The sequence below is a fragment of the Gastrolobium bilobum genome, unplaced genomic scaffold (assembly GCF_033153095.1).
Source record: "Gastrolobium bilobum isolate Gb01-03AN ecotype WA unplaced genomic scaffold, APGP_CSIRO_Gbil_v1 utg34303, whole genome shotgun sequence".
Taxonomy (NCBI): domain Eukaryota; kingdom Viridiplantae; phylum Streptophyta; class Magnoliopsida; order Fabales; family Fabaceae; genus Gastrolobium; species Gastrolobium bilobum.
In genome coordinates, this window is record NW_026898158.1 from 25,878 (window position 1) to 46,118 (window position 20,241).

At 37.6% G+C, this 20,241-nt stretch overlaps 1 protein-coding gene across 1 annotated transcript; it reads left to right on the plus strand.

The window, feature by feature from the left end:
- The first annotated feature begins 1,544 nt into the window (after positions 1–1,544).
- LOC133313367 (ran-binding protein 1 homolog b-like) lies at positions 1,545–13,711 on the plus strand. Its single transcript, XM_061514730.1, has 4 exons — positions 1,545–1,763; positions 1,909–2,060; positions 2,164–2,289; positions 13,136–13,711. Exons 1-4 carry the CDS (start codon positions 1,615–1,617, stop codon positions 13,375–13,377), a joined length of 669 nt encoding a protein of 222 aa, XP_061370714.1. The 5' UTR covers positions 1,545–1,614; the 3' UTR covers positions 13,378–13,711.
- The last annotated feature ends 6,530 nt before the right edge of the window (positions 13,712–20,241 follow it).

Genomic DNA, 20,241 nt, shown 5'->3' on the forward strand with positions numbered 1-20,241 from the left:
ATAACCATTCAAAGATGAATCAATTAATATAAGAAAATAAATAAATAAAACGACATAATTTTGAAGTGATCGGAGATAAATATATCTCAAGTGACTTCAGAAATTTTTTTCTCACACACACACATATATAAGGTTTATCGTTTGTCTCATATGACATAAAATTATGTCATGTCACCACAAACTACATCGTTTTGTGAGTTCAGGGTGTTTTGGTATTTTTGTTTGTTTAAATCTATGTATGGAGAGATATTTTGACTCTCGTGTAAGACTTAGATTCCTCTTCATCTCAACTGTTGATTTTGACTATCGAATGATTATTATTTATTTGAAATTAATAATTAATTAATTGATATAACTCAATAAACTATAATCATTAAAAGGACGGAAACAACAATTAATTTAAGGAGTAAGACTTTTAAGTCTTACATTGGAGTTAAAAGATCCTACCTACACACACACACACACACACACATATATATATATACTAGGTGCATGATCAACTTACACCTATGAGTGTGGATGGGCCAATCAGTTTAATAGATGCCCAAGACTTGGCCTACATCAAACTAGACTCGACCTATTACATAAAGTCAAATAGAACAGTATCAAACTTTAAAAAAAAGTCTATTTTGAAAATAGGTCATATGCTTTCTTTTACATGTCGGGTCTATAAGCCTATACAAGCAGGCCTATACTATATTTATTTAAAATAAAATAAATATATTATTATTTTAATAAATTTGAATAATAAAGTAATATTTTTTTAATTATTGAATGCCTCTTAGGCTCAAACAGGCTTACATGCCTAGGTTAAGACTTTTGTTTTTTAAATATATGCTCGGCCTAACTTATAATTTAGGCCTATACAAGGCTAACAGATCAGGCTAGGCCTAAATAATTTTACATATGTCTGACCTATTTAAGTCAAAGTCTTGCCCGACCCAGCCTATTTACACCCCTACTTATACCGGTATAAGAATAATAAATCTTACATCAAATCTTAATCATTGATTTATGTGTATCCAACAATTATAATTTATTCAGAATTAATAATTAATTAATACTTATAACTCGAAAAATTATAACTGTTAGATGGACGAAAATTAACAATTATAACTTAATATAATACTTAAGAAAAAGTGTGTGTTATTTTAAATGACGTAAAGTTGTGTCATTTTAAATGAGAGAAAGAGATAAATCATGAAAAAAAGAGAACAAAACAAATAAAAATATAAGTCTCATCTCTTTATGAAAATAAAATAACACAAATTATATTATTTAAAAAACAAACATTTTTTCCTAATAGTTATCATTCTTACACAAATATAACTTAAAAAACCCTTGGGTTTATTAAAAAGAAAAAGAAAAGAAGAAGACAATGATTTATCTTTGTCTTAACTCTTAAGACACATAAGCAAATCTCAGCCATCCGTTTGGAGCACAAAACGTGGCAACCATCACACGGTTAACCCAAAAGACTGCGTATTCGCTCAGCACTTTATCGCTGCATACAAAAGTATATTGACCCTATTTCTCTTGCACCCTTCATCACCTAAACCCTAGTAACCGTTTCTCTCGCTCTCTCTCTCTCTCTCTGCATCCCAACCAACTCCGATGGCTACCACCGACGCCGATCACCGCCAAGAGGAGGATGCTCCCGCCGGCGAGGATGAGGACACTGGAGCTCAAGTCGCCCCGATCGTCAAGCTCGACGAGGTCGCCGTATCCACCGGCGAAGAGGATGAAGATCCTATTCTCGATCTGTATGCATCTCTCTCTCTCTCTCTCTCTCTCTCTCTCTCTCTCTCGATTTCTTCACTTTTTATTTAAATTAATTTAGCAATCTTGTTAGAAGTTTTGGCGATTTTATTGGCTGAAATCTAGGGTTTATGTGTGATGTGTTTGTAGCAAAGCGAAGCTATATCGGTTTGACAAGGACGGGAACCAATGGAAAGAGCGAGGCGCGGGCACTGTGAAGTTCCTGAAGCATAAAGTTAATGGGAAGGTTAGACTTGTGATGAGGCAATCGAAGACCCTCAAGATCTGCGCCAATCATTTAAGTAAGTGATTTTTTGACGCCCTTCATTCGTTTTTTGTCTGCATGTTTTGATTCTTAATTTTTATTTTTGATTGTTTGTGTTTGGTTGCTTTTGCCCCGCGCAGTTCTGCCTGCGATGACTGTGCAAGAGCATGCAGGGAACGAAAAATCTTGCGTTTGGCATGCGAGGGACTTCGCCGATAGTGAATTGAAGGATGAGCTTTTCTGCATTCGATTTGCATCAATTGAAAGTAAGTATGCTTTTCTTCTAAAGTTATATCATGGGTAACTAGTAACTATTCTTGGAGACTTGGACATGTTTATTTTTTTAAAGTACTGCTAATTTGTAGATCTTATAGTTTGGGGGATTTTTTTGATTCAGTATTTTAACTACATTGGTCATTTATATGAACTGATTTATCTATCCCCAGTTTGCTACTTGACTACTTGTCCTTCATGCGGTCCAAATTGTTAATTGGTAGGCTGCGTGTGCATTTTCGTTGTTAATAGTAACAATTAGTCAACTAAGCAAAGTGTTTGTTGTGCTCCTACTACCCTTTTCCTCAATCAGATGTAAGAATCTTTTCTTAGGTAGCCTTTTGGTAGGACATTTAATGTCTATTAATACTGTTCCCTCCCCTTTTCTTGACAGAGTTGTCTGGTGAGTTCAAAGTACATTCCAATGTGCCCTAACTCCCCAAGTAGATTATTTAATTGTAAAGTTTCATTTAATTTTAGGCATTTTGGACATGAGACCAGGATTTTGAAACGTTTAGGGGCGTTTGGTATAGAGATATTTTTTTTTACCTAGAAAAAAAGATTTCTAGGAATATGATGGGAAATTTTTTTTCCCCGGTAAGTTACAAAAAGGTGTTTGGTAGGTCCAAAATTTTTCCAGGAATGTTGGGTTAATTATACTGATTTTGTGGGAAAATAAAAATACCATGTATCATATGGTATTTTCGTTTGGGATTCTGCCATAATAGTCAGTAGTGGCGCTATTGCGCCGCGAGCCGCACCAGATGCGCGTTGCGCAGCCCCACTGCAAGAACCTGCTCTGCTCCGCTCCGGAACGCCATTGCGGCCATCTACGGCCAAATAGCGGCCATTTGTGGACCCTAACCACTCCTTCACTCCCTCTTCTGTCACACGACGCTGCCTTTTTTCTCTCTATCATCAATGTGTGAGAAACATGTGTGGGTGAGAAAGAGTGAGAAGAGAAGATGCAGAATGTATGTATCCATTCTGGAGAAAGAGAGGGGAACGTCGTCGAGTCCTCTGCAAGTGAACCGGGTTATTGGAGAGAGAGAGAAACGTCTCTGGTTATTGGAGAGAGAAAAGAGGAAGAGAGAAATGTCTTTTCCACTCCCACTTTCGAATAAATGTATCCACGTTTCAGATTTTCATTCTTTTCACTTTTTTTCTATTATTTAAATTGGCTGTTTTTTACTTTATGTTTTTTTTTTCTATTGTTTTAAATTTGCAGTTTAAAACTTTTTTCTATTATTTAAATTTAGAGTTTAAAACTTTTAACATAATTAATAAAACCTGACAGTTAAAATTTCTTTTTAAAATTTAAAAAGTTATTATTTTTTTAGTAGTTAATTAAATTGTTAAATATTATTTAAATTGTGACTGAAATTTATTTAAATTTTGTTAATAAAAAGCATTATGTTAAGATTTTATTTTAAATTTTAAATTTTTAAATTGCTATTATGTGAAATTGTTACTTAAATTTTATTTAAATTGTTAAATAGTTAATTCAATGATAGTTTTGATGGGAAGACTTGAAATTAGTCATAGTTGAAATTGAAGGACCTGTAAATTATTTGAAACAATAAAATATTATTTCATTTTCGAAAAATAATGACTACATATGCATGCATATATATAAGGGTAAATGGAAAATATTTTAGTTAAACCATATAATCAAAGTGATACACATTTAATAACATTTAATTAGAGGAATTCTTTATTATTAATGATTGTTTTAGTTTTTAGCATATATATGTGGTATATCTAGGTACTATTAATTTATTCCGCTATTTCCCCAACCGCAACCCGCTATAGCCCTATAGTGTTTTTCAGGGTTGGCCGCAACAAGCCGCAATCCGCTTTTAACTTCTATGGATTCTGCAGTTAAAATTGAAATGATGGTAAAAAAAGTTTCCCGGGAATATTTTCAATTTCCTCATACCAAACGTTGGAAAATATTTTTCCTCAACCCACTTTCCCAGGATTTTTAAAATAATCTACATACCAAACATCCAAGTTCACACTTCTGTGTAACCCAACTAGAAGATGAATATGTGGTTTAGTTTCTTTCTGCTTTTTCATTGAAATTTTGCTGGGATCATAGACTTGTATGCAGATTCTAAGTAAGGTTCATGGAGTAGCTTTTGCATCTGCAACTTCTCATCCACTTCACTTCATTTAAATATTTGCTATGTTGTGCTGTTAGCATCAGTTGTGGTGTGTTTTATTAAGCAAAGATATTTGACAACCTTCACTAGTTTATGATTATGTTTAAGCCATTTTTGAAATGATTTTCAGCACAAATGATTTGGTCATTGGAGCTTTCTACTTTTTGGATAAAAAGGGGAAGTGGCGATAGGTTTGGTTCCTCCGAGTTTGATTGTAAAACTATTCAAGTTAAAACAATTTTTTGTAAATTATTGATTTTAAGTGCTAATAAATAATAATTGTTTGGCTAAATATCAATTGCTTTATGTTGATTTATGGTAGACAAGAACTCACTCCTTTCTAATGCTCGTAGGTCACGTATTTCATATGATCGTGTGCAAATTGTTTAGACTTCCAAACTTAGTTATCTGAGCGAGTTCCACATGATCTATTTGGGTGTGAGATGACCATAGAGCCTACTAGTCAGCTTACTTAGTTGCCACTTGTCTTGTTAATGTATTGGATGGCGCATATTAACCATAGTTCAGTTGACAAATAATGCAGGATATATTATATGTGTACACAGTGTAATCATGTACATCCTTTTTGGGGTTAGGAGTATGTTGTGGGTATGTGTGGGGGAGAGTTTTTGGTTAAACATGAACCTTTGGAACTGGACAAAATTATAATACTATTTTTATACTTGCTCCATTCTGGAGCATAATTTTGGCACATCTATTTACTGTTATCTTTCTGTTCTGTTAGATTGCAAACTGTTCCGGGTGTAGACCGGATTCACATAACTTGGGCCCTTCCCTGGATTTGACACCGCTTTCGGGTTAAGCCCTCAGCCGGCTATGACTTAAACCTGTAAGCCTGGGTTGTGGGTCTATGATACAATCAGACCCAAGATGTACACAAGGGACAAAGCAAGACGTGTATGGATCAAAGATAAGCAAGGCCCAAATGCTTCAGAAGAGCAGCTCTCAGATGATAATGCCACGTCAGCAGTAGGAAGTCACAAGAATACCCCTTAACTGACTAGTGCATGCTGTGCCATGAGTTGGTTATATAGAGCGTGGGAAAGAATGGAGAGGGGAGCGGAATATGGAAGAAGCAATTGCTTAGGAGTGTGTGGGACCTCTATAATTGTCTCACTGTTATCTTTTCATTTCCATTGTAATTTGCTGGGTTTAGTTTTGATGTAACTTTCCTTTAAGATGAATCAAACTCTGTTTATGAGTGTTATTTTGCATCTGAATAATACAAAAGAGTGGTTGTGTCTCTATTTTCGCTGCTGATTGTGATAATTCTTGGGTTGTTCTCTGTAAAATGTAACAAATTGGTATCAGAGCTCCGATCTTGGAGCTCTGTGGTATGGTAATCACGCGACAAATGGAACATCGAATGGATTTAATTGAGGAAGGATTGCGCAGAGGGTGTGCGAGGCAGGAAGAAGTTCTGTTGAGGTTAGACGCAAGTGACGCTAGACATGACGAGCTGCTGCGTAGATTGGGAGCAAACGAAGTGGGCATGACCGATATACTCCGTCGGTTAGATGAGCTGGCTGCGAGAAGACGCAGATAGTCTCACGGCGGAGAAAATGATGATGAGGAGGGTTCAGGTCACTACGAAAGAAGGAACGGGAGGAGATTTAATATGAATGTACCTCCTCACCGACGCCTAGAGGTTCCCACATTCGCAGGGGCGGATGCCTTTGGGTGGTTGAGTAAAGTGGAACGTTATTTTGTGGTTAATGGGGTCACCGAGGCTGAGAAAGTAAATTCGGTGTTGGTTGTGTTGGAAGGGGAGGCTCTTCACTGGTTCCATTGGTGGGAGGCAAGCCATCCAAACGTGACGTGGGGAGTTTTCCGGTGAGAACTACTCAGTCGGTTTCAATCGGAGGCCCTGGACAACCCATACAGGGCCTTGTACACCGTTAAACAAGACGGGAGCGTGACTGAATTTCGTGCCCAATTTGAGAAGATGGTTGGGGCTTTTCGTTTCGAAGATGAAGATCTGCTCAAAGGAGCATGGCTCAACGGAGTTCGTACCAGTATCAGGGAAGAATTGCTTATGTTGCCGGAGCTCAGTCTTACAGAGATGATGAAGCTATCTATCAAGGTGGAGAGACGTAACACGGCTTGGAAGGAAGAGGGACTAGGGCCTTTGGGGCGAAATTGGTCTAATGGACTTAACCGGTTTTCAGTGGGCCAAACAAGACATGCTGGCCCAACTGAGAATAAGTCATGGACAGCCTAAAACGCAACCTCAGGAGCGAGCAACAGGGTTAATTCAAACCAATCGTTTACCGGATCCAGCCAAACGAGTGTGAGTCAAGGGAATGCAGCTCGTGGGAGCCCTAGCGAAGGAACGAACACGAAGACGATGACCCCAGGTGCTGAGATCCGTACCGGAGAAAACGATTCCGGTCCGGTGAGGAGGCTGTTAACCGCGGAATGGCGTGATCGTCAAAACAAGGGGCTGTGCTTCAAGTGTGGGGATCGTTGGCACTCCAACCACAAGTGCCAGGTCCGTCAGTTGCATTTGTTGTTGGTGGACGATGAAATTAGGGAAGATGGTGAGAAAGAAGGAGAAGAAGTTGAGGAGATTCTGGTTGTGGACACTGGTGAGTTGGAGAAACCGCTTCTACTCTCTCTACAAAGCCTATTAGGGCTCTCTTCAAGCCAAACACTTAAGGTGTGGGGTGAGATCAGGGAGGTGGTGGTCATGGTGGATTGTGGGGCATCCATCAATTTTATAATGAGGGAGGTGGTGGAAAAATTGGGACTGGACATAACTGATACTCCATCTTATCAGGTAGAAATCGGAAATGGATGTAAGGTGGGATGCAAAGGGGTGTGCTACGGGGTCGACATCAATATTCAGGGGACACAAATCAAACAAGATTTGTATCTCTTTGAATTGGGTAGCGCTGATGTAGTGTTGGGGTTAGAATGGCTCACTCAATTGGGGGAAATTAAAGCAAACTTCAAAGAGATGACTCTTAAATATGGAGAGAGGGGGAAGGAGACAACCATTAAGGGAGATCCGTTGCTGTCTAGGTCAGAGGCTTCTTACAGATCCATCACTAAGGCCTTAAAGAATCAGGCACATGGATTTTTTGTCAGCTCCACTGAAGAAGATGCTCGGGAGGAAGAAGCACAGTGGGCTGAGATTGGGCCGTTGCTTTCTGACTTCGCGGGGGTTTTCCAGGAACCCAAAGAGCTGCCACCAGCCCGAGCAATTGATCATGCAATACACCTCAAACCAGGGAGCATGGTGCCCAATATCCGTCCATTCAGGTATCCCTATTACCAGAAAACTGAAATTGAGTTGTTGGTAGCTGAGCTGTTCAAAAATGGCATGATACGTCATAGCACAAGTCCGTACTCGAGTCCTGTTATTCTGGTTAAGAAGAAGGATGGGAGTTGGCGAGTATGTGTGGATTATAGGGCCTTAAACAAGATTACCATACCAGACAAGTTTCCTATGCCAATGGTGGATGAGCTTCTGGATGAGTTGGGTGGGTCACAGGTTTATTCGAAGCTGGATTTAAAGGCTGGGTACCACCAGATCAGAAATTATGGTAGCAGATATCCCGAAAACAGCCTTTCGAACGCATGAAGGCCACTATGAGTATGTGGTCATGCCATTTGGCTTGACCAATGCTCCCTCCACATTCCAAGCTCTGATGAATGAAATCCTTCGCCCATTCTTGAGGAAGTTTGCCCTCGTGTTTTTTGATGATATTTTAATATACAGCAAGAATAAGGGGGAACACCTGGGTCATTTGAGAACCATCTTTGGGGTATTGAGGCAGCATCAGTTAGTAGCAAATAAAAAAAATTGCAGCTTTGGCAGGAGTTCTATCGAGTACTTAGGACACTGTGTGTCTGCTGCAGGGGTCAAAGCTGACCCGGAAAAAATAAAAGCCATGGTGGCTTGGCCGAAACCCATGTGTGTCAAAGGGATGAGAGGTTTCCTGGGGCTAACCGGATATTATAGGAAGTTCGTGAAGGATTATGGGAAAGTAGCAAAACCACTTACGGAGTTATTGCGGAAAGATGGTTTTCAATGGAATAAGGAGGCAGAGGACAGTTTCCAACAATTGAAAGTGATGATGAGCTCAGTACCGGTGTTAGCTTTACCAGATTTCAGCAAGCAATTCACAGTGGTCACTGACGCGTCAGGGAAGGGGATTGGAGCAGTCCTCACTCAGGATAATAAACCGATTGCATTTATGAGTCAAGGATTCTCTACTCAAGCTCAGACCAAATCTGTCTATGAGAAAGAACTTATGGCCATAGTATTTGCAGTCAAGAAATGGAGACATTACCTCATGGGTAATCATTTCATCATCAAGACAGACCAAAGGAGCTTACGATTCCTTATTGAGCAGCACATCCTGAGTGAAAATCAACAAAATGGATATCAAAACTGATGGGGTTTGACTTTGAAATTCAATACCAACCAGGGAAGGATAACCAAGTAGCTGATGCCTTGTCTAGACAAATGATTTTTGCAGCTTTATCTACAGTGCAATGGTCTGAATTGGATGAGTTAGAAAAAGAGATACAGCACGATGCAAGGCTGCAGGGGATCTTCCAGGACTTGTTGTACCTGATGCGCACAAGGGATTCTCCAGGAAGGGAGGGAAGCTCTTTTATAATGGCCGATTGGTTTTCCCAAAGTCCTCTCAGTTTATCCCTTCCTTATTGCAAGAGTACCATGATTCTGGGGTTGGTGGACACTCAGGGTACTTTCGAACATACAAACGGTTGGCTGAAGTAGTCTATTGGGAAGGGATGAGGAAGGATATAAAGGAGTATGTCGCAGGTTGTGCTAGCTGTCAACAGTGTAAGTCCCTCAATCTGACTCCGGCTGGACTGTTACAGCCACTACCCGTTCCAACTCAAGTTTGGGATGAAATCTCCTTAGACTTCATTGGGGGGCTCCCAAAATCAAGGGGAGTGGATACTTTGTCGGTGGTAGTTGACCGCCTCACCAAATATTCTCACTTCATTCCCCTCAAACATCCCTATACAACTAAGGAAGTGGCTGAATTATTTGTCAAGGAGATCATACGGTTACATGGTTTTCCTGCTACTATTACTTCAGACCGTGACAGGGTATTTTTAAGTCACTTTTGGACTGAACTTTTCAAGTGTGCAGCTACCAAGCTCCATTATAGCACAACGTATCATCCGCAAACCAATGGCCAGACGGAGGTCGTTAACCGCTGTTTAGAGGCCTATCTACGCTGTTTTTGCTGCACTAAACCCAAGGAATGGCCCAAATGGGTTCCTTGGGCTTAATTTTGGTACAATACAACATTCAAGGATACAACGGGCATGACCCCATTTAGAGCTTTGTATGGCAGGGATCCACCTACTTTGTTCAAGTGTGGGACGTGGTGCCTTGCTAACAGTTGTGCAAGTAATGCGAGCAAGTATACGCGACAACAAGTAATATAGGGCTGTTATAAGTCCCAATTATCGTTCCCACAAGGATCGTTGGCGTTTTGAAATGACTAACATTTGTAATTGCTTAAAACTGAATTACTATTTGAAAATAAAAGAAATAAAAATTGTAAAGTATAAATAATCTAGAATGGACTTAAAACACTACTGTTCACTTTTCTTTAGAATTTTCTGAATTACTTTCCTAAGTTATAAAATAAGAAGTAAGAATGAAGCAACTTAAATGACAGATGTGACAAAAAAATTTTGGAAACAGAACAGAGATTGAAATATGAAATAACAAAGGAAATTGGAAATCTGAGTTGATAAAGATGTTCAAAAAGGTGGGTTGAGTTCTGGCTCTCCTTCCCCACAGTGCTTGAAAAATAATTTGATTAACCAAAAGCTCATCCTAAGGTTCTCAGTTAACAGAACTGTATTGTTAATTTTAATCTCTTAAAAATTATTTTATCTCAAAATTGCCCACTTCCATATCTCTATGCCAAGTGGGATTAGGACTCTTGAGACTCAGGTCCAATATTACATGAGGTCTCATTCATTTCTGAAATGAGATCCCTTAAATAATTTCTCATCTAAGTCCATGTGTCTAATGCAGAATCCAGAGTTAGTTGATTCTCAACAACTAAATCCTAACCAAACATCTGACATTCGGCCAAAATGCAGATAATTTTACACATTAGAAAAAACATTAAACAACTGAGATATAAAAATTAAAACCAGAAAACCAAACATTTAACAAGCACTGAAGTTTGGGTGTCACCTAAACCCAACCTCTAAAAAGTTAGCCACTATCCATAGAGATGAGGCTTACAAACAGTAACAGAAAACTAAAGAAATTACAAAAGAAAAGTGCTAGAAACTAAATTACAGCACAGGCCTAACAACCGGCAATCTCAGTGCTATAAAGACATGCATCAAGTTCATCAGATGAGTCTCATTACAAAACAGAACAGAAAAAAAATCAATATTCAGAAGTCCAGAAAATTAAAATCCAAAAGAACGGAACCGCACAAAAACTCACTCACTGCTCTCCTTTTTATAGCTCTTTGCACACTATCCTCTTTTTCTCCAGCTCAGCAATATGACGCGCTGCTTGTGCGCTGCAAATAGGTGGTCCCCACAGTGCTCCACTACTCTGCTCATACAATCCGGATGGAATTGTCGTTCCTTCAACCCGTACACTGACGTGTGCTCACAATTGCTCCAGCCTCCACTAAGTAACGGATCTTTGTTTGGCTTTTTCTGAACCCAAAAATAATGGCTAGGGTTTTCGTGTTTTCTTTTCTTAATGGACTGTGGGTGTGGGTCAATTTGGACAGATGAACCGTGGACAAAGGATATTCTGACCTTCTGGATCGATTTGGGGCAGGGATTAGGGATGGAGGATGTGGGTTCTGATCGCACGATGTGTGAGTGCTAGGGTTTTCGTTTTTTTCTTTTCTTTGCGTTTCTGCTTCAGACTTCTCTTTCTTTCCTTTTTCTTTGCTTCTTTCTTCCTTTCCTTTTGGGCTTTAGTATTTTAGTTCCGGCCCATCACTTTCTTTCTTCCATGCTGTCTTCTTTTCTTTCCTTTCATGGTATTTCTGATGCAAAAAGAAAATGGGCCTGAAAAATGAAATGTTATAGCCCATTAATAATTAATCTACAAAAGATCCACAACTCAATTTTTGGGGTATTTTACAGCAAAATAAATATTTTTTCTCTTCATTTTCCAATTAAATCATATGCTCTAAGTCTCAATTAAGAGACTTATCAGGACGTTTATTCCTTCGGTTGATGCTCTCCCAATCATTAGCAGAGCGGGATGTCATCTTGCAAGATCTGCAGCATCACATCCTCAAGGCACAGGATCGCATGAAGCACTTTGCTGACCAACACCGTAGAGAAGTCCAATATGCTGTGGGGGATTGGGTTTACCTCAAAATCCAACCCTATCGTCTTAAAACGATTGCTAGACGCATCAATGAGAAGCTTAGCCCACGTTTCTATGGCCCCTACCAAGTGCTGGAGTGGGTTGGGGAGGCAGCATACCGTTTACACCTCCCATCTGGGTGTCAGGTACATCCTGTTTTTCATGTTAGTTTACTTAAGAAGGCAGTCAAGGCAGCTGCTGTTATCCAACCTCTCCCCTCTGTCCTTAATGATAATTGGGAATTAAAAATGGAACCTTAAGCTATTTTGGGCGTGAGGCGTTCTGTCCCAAACACAGTTCAAGTGTTGATTAAATGGTGTCATTTACCAACATTTGAAAATTCGTGGGAGGAATTTACAGTTATCAACAGTCAGTTTCCTCAATTCAACCTTGAGGACAAGGTTGTACAAATGGGGGGAGTATTGATACAATCAGGCCCAAGATGTACACAAGGGACAAAGCAAGACGTGTATGGATCAAAGATAAGCAAGCCCCAAATGCTTCAAAAGAGCAGCTCTCAGATGATAATGCCACGTCAGCAGTAGGAAGTCACAAGAATACCCCAGTGCATGCTGTGCCATGAGTTGGTTATATAGAGCGTGGGAAGGAATGGAGAGGGGAGCGGAATATGGAAGAAGCAATTGCTTAGGAGAGTGTGGGACCTCTATAATTGTCTCACTGTTATCTTTTCATTTCCATTGTAATTTGCTGGGTTTAGTTTTGATGTAACTTTCCTTTAAGATGAATCAAACTCTGTTTATGAGTGTTATTTTGCATCTGAATAATACAAAAGAGTGGTTGTGTCTCTATTTTCGCTGCTGATTGTGATAATTCTTGGGTTGTTCTCTGTAAAACGTAACAGTCTATCTCCCACGATCCTCTCTCCCTTGCACATCCCCCATGATCACTCTTCAGGAAACCTCTCCAGACCCACAAACATTCTCCATAACTGCCCGAGGGCTGTATAAATGCCTCTACAGTGCCGAAAGGAGGATACTTCATCCATATTGCATTCAACCACTCATACCAAACTTATACCCTTATTGTTCCATAACCTAAAGCCTTGCGTTATCGACACCAAATCAACCAACATACAACGTAGCAATATATCCAATACCCTATCCTACCATCCCAATCCGTTATTTGGTGTTCCCCTTGAACATAAACATATGTTATGATAGTCACTTGGTTATACACGTTCAGTTTAGCGCTGGACAAAAATAACATTATTGTTCTGTTTGCCCATTGAGGAGCATAAGTTTACTGCATATATTTACTGTTGTTTTGTCTTTCTGTTAGATTGCAAAAAGTTCATGGAAACATTCCAAGAAGTTGCTGAATCTCAGAACAAAGAGGAAAACGAGGATGCATCTGCTGCTGCTGACCTCCTTGATGAACTGAGTGTTGAAGGGAAGGCAGATGCAGAGAAGAATGATGAAGATAAGTCTGAGAACAAAACTGTGGAACAAGAATCTGCATCAGAAAAGGAAAGCAAACCAGATTCAGAGAAGAAAGTTGAGGAGCTTGCTTCATCAGCTTGATTATAATCTATTCAATATTTCCTGCCAAGCAATATGACAAGGTTCTGTGGTTGACCTTCAGAATGGGTCATAGCAATGCTATTGAGCGGTCTGTTTCCTCTATTGAGTCTGTTGGCAGGCAAAAGTTTCGGTCAGGTTTGAATGATTGAGTTGGTGCTTTTAGGTTTTGGAAATATAGCAACGTTATTTTGATTCTATTTATGAATTTGTTGTTGCAATTGATACGAGTCTTGTGGGTGTTGGGAGGGTGCAGTCGGGGAATAGTAAAATGTTATAAACCAAAGGTTATCGAACATTTTAAAGACTCAAATTTTACGTCGTACATAACTTGCTTCTGCTGCACTTTTTTTCTCGCCAAGCTACCATTGGTAGTTTTTAATAATGTTGATACCTTTATGGAGATGATGTGACTGAAAGAAAGTAATGGAGGCATGTTCGATAACCAATCATATGATAAAGAATTTTTGTTTTTCCCCCGGTAGAAAAATAAATGAATGGCACACTTATAGCCTGCTTGGCATTTTTTTTTATTTAAGTTTAAAGTTATTTTTAAGTTAAAATTAAAAAAGAGCTTAAAAAATTGAAAGGAAAAAGTTCTTAAACTTTATGTGGTTCACTTTTTTATCATTCATATTCCTATGGTTTTTTTTTTTTTTCTTTTTAAATTATCTCTGTGGTTTTATTTAATATCGTTAGTAATTAAACTAATTTATTTATTTTACCCTTATTTCATGTTTGGAGTTTTGTTTATTAAAAATAGAAAAACGTTTATCAATGCCTCTGTGCTTTCTTCCGGAATCACTTATATTCTTGTGATTTGCAAAAGGGTATTTTTTTTATCTATGCCCCTGTGTTTTTTTATTTTTTACAAAGTATAGGGGCATATGTGATAAACTTGATTATGACTAAAAATAAAATTGGGGGGGGGCTTAAAAAATTTCATAGGAGGCAATTTATATTTTATAGTGGATTGGTTTAGGAATAATTGGTTCAGGAATAATAAAAAATAGATTAATTTGTTTAAAAGCGATATTTGGAATGTTAACCTTTTTGTGATATTTTTTGGGGATATGTTGTCCATTTTGCGAAACCTTTGAAAGAGACAAGAATAAATGATTGTTTTTTGTATATTTATAATGAGTCTAAACTTCGCTTCTGTGCTGTTGCTGCCCAAAATTGTTGTTAGATTAATTAACAAGTAAAATAGGGGTAAAATAAATAAATTAGTTAAATTATTAACGGTGTTAAAGGTGAATTTAGATGAAATAAAATTACATGATAAGAAAAAAAGCATAGGGATATAAGTGATAAAAGAATAAAACAAGATTTATGAACTTTTCTCAAAATAAAATTAAAAGTTATTTTGTGATTATATAAAGTTGTTATTTTGGTTTTGAATGAGGGGAAAAATAATTTATTATTAGAATGAATTATTAAGATAAATGATAAAATATATAAATATAAGTTTAGAATAAAGGTGAAATTGTGAAATAAATAAGGATTTAAAAAAGCTTATATATATCTTAAAAAAAGTTACTTTTGGGAACTTTTAGTTTTTAGTTTTTTTTTTCTTTATTATAAAAAAAGCTCATTTTACAATAAGAGTTTTTAAGAAGAAAAGAAGCTAAAAGAAAAACCCTTCAAAACAGGCCGTTATTGTTGTTTAGCCTCACTTCGAGGGGAGGTCCCTTCTTTCCCAGTGTTATTAAATTTGATCCGGACATTGACTCGGTTGGGATACTGGGTTATTAGGTCATTGGTTGGATCGGTGGGTTACTGGTCAGACTGGTTGACCTGGATATATATGTAAAAATATATATACACACACACACACTCAATGTTAACTATTGATTTCCGTTCATTTTATTAATTAATTAATAATTATAACCGTTAGATATGCGAAAATCAACAGTTAAGATTGAATATAGGAGTTATACTTTTACACCGGTGTAAGAAGCTCTTGCCTATATATATATATATATATATATATATATATATATATATATATATATATATATAAATTTAATTATATTTTCCATATTTAAAATGAGTTAAACAAAGCTCACTAAATAAGCTTAAAAATTATCCAATCACACTTTTACAAATTCATAAAGCATAAATAAATGAAAATGCACGCTTTTACTATGTCAATTTAAATCACAATTCAGAATCCTCGTAAGCATACCTCTCAATTGCATTTAAAAAGCCAGATGTTGTGAACAAATATTTTTCAAATTCAACTACATTGAAATAACATGTCACGTTCTCTTAATTTATTGTTTCGCAAATTGCTTCAGTATTAAAAGCTAAAATTTGAGGTCATTGTACAACAATACATTACTAGCAAATAAAATTACAAAAAAATTTAAAATGAGTTCTGCATTTTTTCCTAACAAGATGAAACAATTTTGGTTTTTGGTTTTTGGTTTTTTTTTTTTATATATAAAAATGCATGACCTGACCAGGTTACCAGTTTTGGCCGAGTTTGAGCGGATCTGATGCATAACCGATCCGATGCTTGACTCGAACCAATTGTTATTGAAGACAGTGGGTGATGTTAAATCACTAAGAGGTTTGAACCCATGAATAAACCAGAAGGGAGTAGATGATCAGAATTGTCACTGTGCAATTAAAAATATTAAAAAATAGACTTACTTGATATGTATGAAACAAACAGAATCAGAAGAATGAAAAAATGCAATATCAGAGGAATAAAATCCGAGCCCACAGAACGTGTCTCCTTAAGACAATTTGTCCCCTCACTGATGCCCAAGGTTGATGGACACTTGTCTCCCAGGATAGAACGGATTTCGTCTGAAGAATGGCGGCACTACCAATCAACAGCCCAAACGAACACAACAATATGCCAGAGGAAATCACACCGGAGTATGAAAAGGAATATGCAAAACCGGAAGGAGAAAAATTCCGGCAGAGTTTCAGTGCAGAAAATTGGATCCATTTTATGAAGGTGTCAGTGTCTATTTATAGACACTGACCGGTCACGTTTCAAAAGGCACCTATTCGACGACGAAACAACACATCTGTTGGACACGAAAAGACACATTCGTTCAACACGAAAAGGCACCCATTCAAGGATGAAACAACATGTCCGTTAGGATGAAACAACACATCCATTAGGATGAAACAACACATCTGTTCGGATGAAACAACACATCCGTTCGGATGAAACAACACATCCGTTCGGATGAAACAACACATTCTTTAGAATGAAAAGATACATCTGTTTGTCGACGAAAAGACACACCCTTTCATTACCAAACTTCTTATTCATAACCAATAGAGTGTCTACACATATATATATATATATATATATATATATATATATATATATATATATATATATATAAATTCCAACAATCCCCCACATGGATAAGAAGTCAAATCATCGTGACAAAAATGCATAAGAATATAAATGCAAAGTGTAATTTCCTCAACGAGAAACAACTGCATCGAGATAGGTGGAGTTACCTTTGAACCTTCTCTAGTGGAAACCTATCGGATATACTCGGTCAATCGGTGGTCTAGGTCGACTTGAACCGTCAACCTTTAGTGTATACCTAGACAATAGGAGTCACACAATTGCTTCTCTAGCATTGTTGGTCCTTTGTTGTGCCCATTTTGGCCGTGGGACACCTGCCTGGTTCTGCGAGTGTTTTAGAGAATCGGCCTTTGAAAAATTCTCATAGAAGCGGCCCTCACTTCACACTCACATAGGTGATTTCTTGTGATGTAACTCACTATACATCATTTGAACACAACAGATTAAGAAATCATTAAAAGCCTAAGTGCTTACCCTCATAAATACACTGTCTTGTCTTAGGAATGAGTATGAGTTTAAGAACTCCACAGTGTTTAAACAGTCGACCATCACTTAGTTGTCTCTTTGAACCTAGTTCATGGGATCTCCACTCTTCTAGGTAGAGTTACCGCAATGCTCAACAATTGATAGGCCTTAAACCCATTCCTTTCGACAAATTTTCAACCAACTCTCTAGGAATCCCTTTGGTTAACGGATCCACTATGTTTTCCTTAGACTTAACATAGTCAATTGAAATGATTCCATTCGAGAGTAGTTGTCTTACGGTATCATGTCTACGACGTATGTGTCTAGACTTACCGTTATACATGACGTTCTTGGCCCTTCCAATAGCTGCTTGGCTATCACAATGTATGCATACAGATGGTACCAATCTTGGCCAATTAGGAACATCCTCAATAAAATTACGAAGCCATTCGGCTTCTTCACCGGCCTTATCTAAAGCAATAAATTCTGCTTCCATGGTTGACCTTGCAATGCAGGTTTGCTTGGACGATTTCCAAGACACAACACCTCCACCAAGGGTGAACACAAATCCACTTGTGGATCTAGTGTCGTTAGAGCCGGTGATCCAATTTGCATCACAATACCTTTCTATAACATAGGGGTGTTTCTTGTAATGCAAAGCAAAATTTTGAGTATACTTCAGGTATCCCAAAACTCTTACCATAGCTTTCCAATGATTTTCATTTGGATTACTAGTAAAGCGACTTAACAGACTTACTGCGTAAGCAATATCAGGTCTGGTGCATTTCATAACATACATCAGGCTTCCCAACACTTGAGCATATAGCTTTTGTGATGTAGCTTTACCAGTGTTCTTTAATAAACTCAGATTAGAATCTACAGGGTTCCTCACAAGAGTTATTTTCAAACTCTTGAATTTCTCAAGAACCTTAGCTACATAGTGAGCCTGTGATAAGGCCAACCTTGTAGATGTTCTATGGATTTTAATACCTAGGATAACGTCTGCTATCCCCATATCTTTCATATCAAACTTACTATTAAGTAACTGTTTAGTAGCTTTAATCATTTGATTATTACTACCCATGATCAACATGTCGTCTACATAAAGACAGACAATGGCAAATCCTTTTTCAGTATTTCGAACATAGACACATTTGTCACACTCATTGATTCGAAATCCATTTGATAACATAACATTGTCAAATTTCGCATGCCATTGCTTTGGAGCTTGCTTTAACCCGTAAAGGGATTTTATTAAGCGAAAAACTTTCCGTTCTAGTCCTGGAACAACAAAACCTTCAGGTTGTTCTAAATATATCTCTTCTTCCAGGTCGCCGTTTAAGAAGGCGGTCTTAACATCCATTTGATGTATTTGTAGTCCATTCAATGCAGCTACCGCGATCAACATCCTAATGGATGTGATCCTTGTAACCGGTGAATAAGTATCGAAATAATCGAGACCTTCACGTTGCCTGTAACCTTTTACCACAAGCCTTGCTTTATATTTATCAATAGTGCCATTCTCTTTCATTTTTCTTTTGAAAACCCACTTACTTCCTAAAGGCTTATTGCCAGTAGGAAGATTTACCAATTCCCAAGTGTGGTTGGACAAGATAGATTCTATCTGACTATTGATAGCTTCTTCCCAGAATGGTCCTTCCGGAGACGTTATAGCTTCCTTATATGTCCGAGGCTCATATTTTTAATAAATATGTCATAAAATCAGGTCCAAAAGATGTGGCGGTCCTTTGCCTCTTGCTACGTCTAGGTTCATCTTCTATATCCTCTACAGGATCAGTATCAATTGTAGCATCCTGAGGTATCACAACCTGATCATCATTATTACCACTTGATTCAGGTATCCTCTTATACGGAAATACGTCTTCAAAGAAAGTAACTTCCTTTGACTCAATAACCGTATTAGCATGTATATCTGAGACATCAGATTTATACACTAGAAACCGATAAGCACTACTATTAAGTGCATAACCGATGAATACACAATCCACAGTTTTAGGTCCGATTTTCAACCTTTTGGGTTTAGGAACCGCAACCTTAGCCAAGCACCCCCACACTCTAAAGTATTTCAGGGATGGCTTCTTTCCTTTCCATACGTCGTATGGTATGCTCTTTGTCAAACACCCCCACACTTAAAGATAATTCAAGGTAGGCTCCCTACCTTTCCATATTTCATAGGGGATATTCTTAATTTTCTTGTGGGGTACTTTACTGATTATATAATTTGTCATTAAATGACTTTGCCCTACAAACCAGACATCAACAACATCATTTTATTTAATGTCTGGTTCTTTATACACAATCACATTAAATTGCAACACCATAAGGAGCAATCCTTTGATATATAGTACCAAACTCTAAACAAAATTTCTCAAAGAGGACATCATTCCTCTCAACAATCCCATTGGATTGTGGAGCATAAGGAGCCATCGTTTGGTGTAAAATTTCAAACTCTAAACAAAATTCCTCAAAGGGACATCATAACCTCCCCCTCGATCGCTCCTTAATACCTTAACCTTTCAATTTAACATTATTCGACTATAACACATATATCAAATAATAAATTCCAATTTAACCCTAAAATGATACACAATCATCATGTCATTTACAATATTCAAAGTCATCCATTGACCTTGATCATGCCATCACTAAGATAGCTTTTTGAGTTCACATAGTATCAAATATTTCACTAGATATAAGGCTTTTATATCCATCAAAGCACATAGTGCATTTTTAAGCAAGAGTTATGACTTGTCTAAATCATAGAGTTAAAACTTTCACATTTATAAGTAACGGGTTAATGGATATCAAACACCATCATATATCGTCAAATCCATTAAGTGTACCATATACAAATGAATGCCAATAAATGCATAACATTTCACACATAATAACTAATATAACAAAATATTCATGTCATAAATATTTCTCATTTATCATACTATATACCATTAAATGGCATCAAATTTCACTGCATTTCTCATTGAACCAGCATCAAAGTAAGCACATCAAACCAAAGGTCATATATCAATTTTTGGTAC

Excerpts from the sequence above, each read along its gene's own strand:
- LOC133313367 (XM_061514730.1), top strand. The coding sequence starts at position 1,615 with ATGGCTACCACCGACGCCGATCACCGCCAAGAGGAGGATGCTCCCGCC. Across the intron at positions 1,764-1,908 it reads GAAGATCCTATTCTCGATCT|CAAAGCGAAGCTATATCGGT; the intron begins GTATGCATCTCT and ends ATGTGTTTGTAG. Across the intron at positions 2,290-13,135 it reads TCGATTTGCATCAATTGAAA|ATTGCAAAAAGTTCATGGAA; the intron begins GTAAGTATGCTT and ends TCTTTCTGTTAG.